Source organism: Toxorhynchites rutilus, chromosome 3 (assembly GCF_029784135.1).
Source record: "Toxorhynchites rutilus septentrionalis strain SRP chromosome 3, ASM2978413v1, whole genome shotgun sequence".
NCBI lineage: Eukaryota > Metazoa > Arthropoda > Insecta > Diptera > Culicidae > Toxorhynchites > Toxorhynchites rutilus.
In genome coordinates this window covers 94,052,477-94,060,177 of record NC_073746.1, presented here as the reverse complement: position 1 = coordinate 94,060,177, position 7,701 = coordinate 94,052,477, and the positions used below count along the sequence as shown (strand labels likewise).

The window sequence follows — 7,701 nt, the reverse complement described above, 5'->3', positions numbered from 1 at the left end:
CAGGAAGTACGTCATTTCCCAAAATCTTGTCGGCTATCCTCGGAAATCTGAAGATTGTCATTGGCCGAATCATTCTGATTTCGAAAACCATATTCCAACCTTCACTCTCCCCTTCCATACTTAGCAGCTTCCCTGAACTCTATAACGTGGGAATCTCTCCCAGGCTCTCTCCTGAAGTTAAGATAAAACGCTTTACGTCGTTTGAAGATCGACTCAGCCCATCTGCGTTGTTGTCTAACTTAGGGCAAATACATATGAGAGTATGTTTTGCCCTAAAAATATTTTATAGTGCTGACCGCTACACTGTGGTCACGCGTATTCTAGAGCTTGCCCCTCGGAATACATTCAAGGCGTGTTAATTGGCTTAAGAAATCTCAACTAAGTTTTAATAAATGACGCTAGTAAATGTATACGTTGAGACGGCAAAAGTTCCACAGGGAACGTTAACGCCATTCAAGAAAAAGATCATAAAATAAAATAGATGATTTTCGGACATTAAAATTTGATGCGGAGTGATTTGGTCCAGTGTTATTTCATCGAAAAAAATACATACTCATGTTTATGTAAAGTATTTTGTTGTGAGTTTGTGAGGAGATGACATTATAAAAAAAACCAAGTTGAACCTTACTTTTTGAGATAAACATCCATCGTTGGGTGCAGTGGCGTAGCGTGACCGGGTGACACCCGGGGCGGGTTTCTAGGGTGTCCCCCTCTATAATACTTAGTTTCCGTTTTCGAACGAAAAATCAAACAGTTACAAAATAAGAAAAAAAAAGAATAATAAAATATAATTGTCAAATAAATATCTTTGGGAGCTGAGACCGACACCGATATTGTACAAAAAATATTCTCGTAAAGTGAGCTTTCGTTCTCTTTTGGGGGGTTCAATGGAATGCGCAGCAATAAGCCTCTCCACAAGATGCCACAGTAACGTACACGATTAGAAACAGCTTCACTGTACGATTTGAATCGATTCTTGGAAGTCCGAACCGATTATTCGTGATGAACTGTAACACATTCAATGCAATCTCATTAATGACATCATTAAAATTAATTTCAGCGGCTTCATAGCGAAAACTTCATATTGCCAATTTGTCAAATCGACTTTTTCATTTCGCTGTCAGGTACTCATAACATGTGTCGAGCTTGAATTGCTTCCAAAATTTCGGCTTCTTCTTTAGACGATTTCGACCGTTCTTGTAATTCCGATGAAAAGGACTAATGCACTCCAACATTCCCTCTTCCATCGCTGGACCGGGTCCGGAAAGTCATTCACATGGTTTACTCATCTAATGAGAAATTCTTCTTTCAGTAGTAAATTTTTAATCGATGGATTTTAATAAAACCTTCTTAATGACCTCGCCATCTAGACTGTTCCTTTCAACAGCGAGAAAAATTACCAGTGCATTGAGTCTGATCACAACGTAACCCAGAAATGGTCCTTCGACTTACAAATATTCTAGATCTATTTCATGTAGTACAATGCATCAGAGGTACAGAGCAATCGATAGGCTGCGAACGGGAATTGATGAAAACTAAACCCGGACCTTCCAGTTGTTGAAAGATGTCGTTATTAAAATCTGCAGTTTTTCCCACCCAAAACTAAAAAACTAGGAGTAGGTTATATCTGTGATATAACCGCAAGATTAACGCAAGGGCTACCATTGGCTTAGTACTCATTTGTTTAAAGTTGTATCTAAATCAATTCTCAATAAATGGATGAATGGATATTTTTCCCCTTCTCTTTTTCACGACAGCAAAATAGAAGCGGACAGAGGTTAGCCAGCTGACGCATCATGCATCATGCATCAACCGCAGACCAATCGAGACTGAAATGAAATTTAAAGAAGCTATCACTATTTATAATGATTTAAATAGTTTGCTTTCGAAGAAAATTAAAGCTGTTGAAACAAGTTTTTGTGGCCAATAAGAAAAATGTAGGAGGTTGTGTTCAAGACACGACCGCATTGTTGACGTAGAACTGCGCTGTGGTTTAATTCAAGTCGCTTGTTTATAACTGCAGATATTATTTTATAATGCTACGAAAATTCTACTACCATTGGCCATTCTACCAGTTTGATCGCCCTGAAATGTTTTTTTTATTGTAGAATCATTTGACGATAATTGTTTGAATTGTTTGAATTGTTTGAATCATTTCTTGTGCTCGCAGAACAATACATGCTCGAGATAAGCGCAGCTGTCATCCTTAGTGGAGAAAGTTTTGCTACTGACAAGCGAAACCAAATCACATACAAAATTCCAGAACGACATTTACTTTCTTGGTGACTAAATAAACGAAATAAACTCTATCTGTTAATCTCCATAACCTCGAAAAGAGTAGCACTGCTTCATTATGTTCAAGATTAGCGCAAATACAATCCTAGTTGGAAGCAGTTTTGCGAGTCCAAATAAATTAATAACTGAATACAAATTATTGAATAACTTGGTATTCCCCAAAAATTTTTTGGTGCATAACCTTAACACCTGCTTCACCATAGCGTCAGTTCAATACATTGATGACAGAAAACAAACAATGTTAGCTGCTTGGATAATGGCAATAAAGTAGCCAGTCTTATAAACGACGATAGTTATTATATCCTACACTATATACTTCAATTCAACCGACTTCTTGCATATCTCTAGAAACTCCTAAAAAAATCAGTTGTGAAACGCAGTGTATATTAGCTAAGCTATCATCCTTTGTGGAGAGGGTTTCCCTACCGTCATGTGAAACCAAATCACTGACAAAATTGCAGAACATTTATATTCTTGATTAGCTGACGATAGCCTAGCTTGATGATTCCCCCCACGCATAATTTGGTCGCGTCCACATCTCAATCCAAACGAAGACATGTGATGACACAAAACAAAGAATAACAAGCGATGTTCGTTGCTTCGAATACAACACGATACTAAAAGTTTGCCTTCGTTCCTTGTTTGAGACTTTAAACTTCTTCAGTTCATTCGTCTCTAACCTTCAAAAAGGCCCTTGGAAAACTTTACTTTATTCATATTACTCCTCCTTGCCTTGAGAAAGGCATTCGATCTCTCGCCGTTCAGCTCGCCCAGCAACGATGTTGTTCAGTCGATTTCCTCACGAAGAATGAAAGTTTGCCTTCTTCTTCTTTCTTTGTTTTTAAGAGGCTTTAAACTTTGCAGTTCATTCGCCTCTAATAGTTTGCCTCAGCGAGATTCACTGTTTATACTCTAGGCAAATATTCCCCTTCGTTCTTCTTCTTTTCCTTTGTTCACGGAGACTTTACATCTTACGATTTCCCCTTCGTTGCCCGTTATTGACAGCTCTGTTCGAGAAAGTACACAAATGGACAGAACAAATAAATGGGAAAATGAAAACGTTTGAATGTTTTCATGAACTTTAACCATTTACACACCATGGGACTCTAATGTATAGCATATCAAACAAATCTTAGGGAATTTCCGATTCGTTTGATATGTAAATCGCCAAAATCCGTTCGCGGCAAAAATAGTTATTAACGTTAACTTTATTTCATAAAAACGTGACCTGTTTTCGGATTTGGCACCCTTAATGAAAGAGTAGTTCTACGTGAAAAAAAAACATCTCTCGAAGATCTTTTATCTTTCGAACAATGTTATGATCATACCACTTCGTTCATCCGGTAGAGAGATATTATCGCACAAAACCTTGTACTTGGAACGACCCGCTCTCGTTTTGGAGACTTTTACACCCCAGTTCAGAAATGAAAGATGTAGTATGACGAAATAATGAACATAAAAACCAAGAAAGATTCTATAATATGAACTTTTCCATAGTGACTTGTTTTATTAGATAATATCAATAATAAGATAATAAGTAATAACCGGTTATCTTCATTCAAAATCATGATTTTTTTTACAATATAATATACATACTTGTCATGGTCACTCCGGCCACTCCGACCACCCCCCCCCCCCTCCTTGCACTACGCCACTGGTTGGGTGCAACATTACGTCCTCCTATTCTAAAATATATTATATTGATAAGTAAAATCAACAATTTTATTTTGAGGCGGCTGAATTAAATGTCTATTAAAACTGAATGAAGTTAAAGGAAAAACATGTTCTAGAGTTATTGGAAGAAACCAATGTCATGGGGTTTCTGGAAGAAACCCACGTCTTTGAAAAAAAATTAATTTAACTGTCGAAGATGAATGAATCTAAATATCTAAAGTCTCCGTAAACAAACAAAGAAGAAGTAAAATCGCATACTTCAGATTGAATAATGAATTAAGATAAAGAATTGAATACTGAATTATCCTTAATGAAATATCATTGATATCATGTCTGATGAAAATTGTTTTCAACTACACATTGTTTATTCTGGCAAACAATCACACTTGATTATTTGTGTACATATTTATTCAATTACTACTAGAAACAGCATTGAATAAGGCTTCTAATTGTCTCGTTTAGAAGAAAAGTACATTATAATGAAGCGACTGTATGATAATCACAAAGAACGCCTACCTGGAAATAAGCTAATAGTTTTCAAGTCATTACACCGCTATCGCATGGAAGACTAGGCGGATACTAAGTGCACACCGCCAACTATTACGTCAATGAAGATGTGAAAAAATCATCAACATCTCAACGATCACCGGCTTGGATCCGCTCGTGCGTTAGTCTGTCAGCTGAGTCCAATGCCATATACTAATGACATCAATCTGAGATCAGCAGTTTTTTTTTATTTTCACACCGCCATGAAAAACTTAGTTAATAATTTCAACATGCAATTAAACGATGACTACCTTGCACGCATGGTAATTAAATCTGCTTAAGCGCGCGAAAGGGTTGAATTCTAAAGCATTCTATCCCAGACGCGCTCGTAGTAGATTGTGAGGCTGGGTATGTTCCGTACCTGCCTGACCCGAATCGGGTGGTGCAGGTCTAGGTCAACCACCGAACCGTAGGACGGTTCAGTATTAAATATGTTCAATTTCACGATGGAGCTGCTGCAGCTCAGTTGCGTAGGTCGGAGTAACGAGTTCACGTTCACCTTTGAAAATGTCACCAATCGTAAGAATGTACCAACGGGCAGAGGTTTTAGTTGTTTCGTTAAGAGAAGTGCGTCGGATCAGTGTTCCGAAGTTATTCTAAATAACGTGAGCGGGAAGTTTCGTTCGGGGAGACTCACGGCGATTTTGGGACCCTCTGGATCAGGAAAATCGTCGTTGTTAAATGTGCTCAGTGGATTCAGGTAGTGAGTGTAATCGAGAAGATTTGTGTCATTCTACCACCTTGATCTTGCAGAAAGACTGAAGGTGTTATTAAACTCAATGGTTATACGCTAGCAGGAGCAAAACTTCGCAAAGCAGTGTCGTATACAGAACAGGAAGTTTCCCTCTGGAGGAACCTTACTGTCGAAGAATCTCTGCAGTACGCATCCGAATTCCAGCTTTCGCGTTCACTATCACAATCATCTAAGCGGATAATAGTACTCGAAATCATCGAAACGCTTGGATTGCAGAAATGTTGCAACACATTGGCACGAAATCTTTCCGGCGGCGAGTACAAACGGCTGGCCATGGCAATCGATTTGCTGTCAAACCCAAAAGTGATGCTCCTGGATGAGCCAACCAGTGGTTTGGACACGGTGGCGACGCATCAAGTTGTGGCTCAGATGAGGAATTTAGCCCAGGAAGGGCGCATCGTTGCTTGTGTGATTCATCAACCGAGCTCGGGCATCCTCAGGATGTTCGATGATGTGTTTCTTGTGTCCAGGGGAAGCTGTCTCTATTGTGGCCCTCTGGATGAACTGGTGCCACATTTTGCAGCATTCGGACTGGAGTGTCCTTTGTCCCACAACCCGGCAGATTTCGGTACTTGGTTTTGGTGAAAATCATATGAATGATCCGATAAATGATCTCTAATGTCAATCATTTTAGCACTCGAAGTAGCCAGCATGGAAAATGACCATCGCCTGGGAGAGCTGGTACGACATCAGCAAACGATAACTTCTACAAGTATTGTCAGTGAAGGTAGAAGTTTGGACCTCAGACATCGAAACAGTGAATCAAAGCTGTCCCGGTTGAGCCAACTGAAGTTGCTGTTGTATAGGACGGTTATTTGTACCATGCGAGATCCGGTATGATTCCTATGTTTAGAGCATTTTACAGAGAAGATTTTTGTTATTCTTATGTAGAAGCTATTACTATTCTAATACCAATACAAAATTTTTCAAACTTCTCAGTGCACTTCAGTGACACAATAGCAACTAAGATTTGTATTAAACTAATATTTTAATTGCTTTCTTCACTTCCAGACTCAGATGAAAGCGAAAACAGCCATCAGTGTTTTTGTGGGACTACTCGTGGGGACAGTTTACTATGATATCGGAAACAATGCGGCTCGAATTATATCGAACACATCCTTCTTCCAAATTGTCCTTCACACAATCTTATTTACATCGATTGGACCAGCTGCTGTCGCTTGTAATATTATCCTCTCAAAGTACATATCTTTGTAACACACATTCTACAAAGGTATACATTCCAGATCCCCTAGAATCGTCCGCCTTCATTCGGGAATACCGCAGCAACGCGTACTCTGTGTTTCCGTACTACCTCTCCAAAATGATCGTCGAAATCCCAATACTGCTGCTCAACACCACCATCCTTGTGGCGATGATCTATGTGATGACCTCGCAACCGATGGAATTTTATCGCGCCTTCTGGTTCTGGGTGATATGTTTGCTGTTCGGTTGGATCTGCCAAATGTGGGGCTTGATCTTCGGATGTTTCTTCAGGATTCAAACAACGTTGTTCGTTGCCTCGATGTCCACCATTCCGGTGATGCTTTTTTCCGGATGTTTCATAACAATCGATCAAATGCCAGCGCCGCTAAGACCATTGACGTATGTGTCCTTCGAACGGTACGCTTTCGAGGGCTATCTTCATGTGCTGTATGGACTCGGCCGAAAGGACATGGACTGTCCGGAGATTTTTTGCTACTACAAGAAACTGTCAAAATTCCTGCAGTCACTCCAAATGCCGGTCATTGGACTGGAGTACGATTTGCTCGGACTAATTGTGTGGGCAGTGGCGATGACTGCGCTATTCTACTTCTGTCTCAGAAATCGTGTGAATGTTCATAATAAGTGAATGTAAGTTTGTGTTTCCCCCGGAAACAATCCCAGCAATAATCGTTACTAAACACCCAAAATGTCCTCGAATCAACGCACATAAAATTCAGATTGCAACGGAAAATCATACTCAGCGCGAATCCGCGGGGTAAATGCATTTTCATGTTGCAGTTTTGTTATTTAATTAAATTTATGGTGCCTATTAATTACATCCGATGTACCTTAAACTCCAAGTAGTGGAGTGGTGTGCATAAATCAACTCATGTCCCGGGCGCGGGCGTTCCGGTGTCCGGGAGATAAAACTGTAATTGACCGTTTGGACTAATTCGGCGCACATTTTCGGACATTAATCCGCGCTCCGCGATGATTTATGGTGAGGGAGGCCATTCTCAACTGGCGGACTGATAAGAAACAATTGACTCATAGTGGTGACAATGTTGAGCCCGTGCTTTCCAGAATATTATGCGCGGAATTCGAACAACTGGACTGAAATTTTACGCTAGTAATTGATAACGTGGAACAATGTTTTTGACGTAGAACTACGTCTTTCAGGAAGGGTGCCAAATCAGAAAACATGTCACGTTTTTATGAAATAAAGTTTT

At 39.7% G+C, this 7,701-nt stretch overlaps 1 protein-coding gene across 2 annotated transcripts; it reads left to right on the top strand.

Annotated features, from left to right (window-relative positions):
* The first annotated feature begins 4,872 nt into the window (after positions 1-4,872).
* Positions 4,873-7,288, top strand: LOC129777888 (ATP-binding cassette sub-family G member 1-like). 2 transcript variants are annotated; one of them, XM_055784460.1, is made up of 5 exons: positions 4,873-5,215; positions 5,269-5,837; positions 5,904-5,950; positions 6,281-6,449; positions 6,514-7,288. In XM_055784460.1, exons 1-5 carry the CDS (start codon positions 4,947-4,949, stop codon positions 7,116-7,118), a joined length of 1,659 nt encoding a protein of 552 aa, XP_055640435.1. In that variant the 5' UTR covers positions 4,873-4,946; the 3' UTR covers positions 7,119-7,288. The 2 variants fall into 2 exon arrangements, with proteins under 2 accessions (XP_055640435.1, XP_055640434.1); XM_055784459.1 differs by having other exon boundaries at positions 5,904-6,103.
* Positions 7,289-7,701: the final 413 nt, after the last annotated feature.

Coding starts and splice junctions, on each gene's coding strand:
- LOC129777888 (XM_055784459.1), top strand. CDS start 4,947: ATGTTCAATTTCACGATGGAGCTGCTGCAGCTCAGTTGCGTAGGTCGG. Junction 5,216..5,268: donor AATGTGCTCAGTGGATTCAG/GTAGTGAGTGTA, acceptor TTGATCTTGCAG/AAAGACTGAAGGTGTTATTA. Junction 5,838..5,903: donor CCACAACCCGGCAGATTTCG/GTACTTGGTTTT, acceptor CAATCATTTTAG/CACTCGAAGTAGCCAGCATG.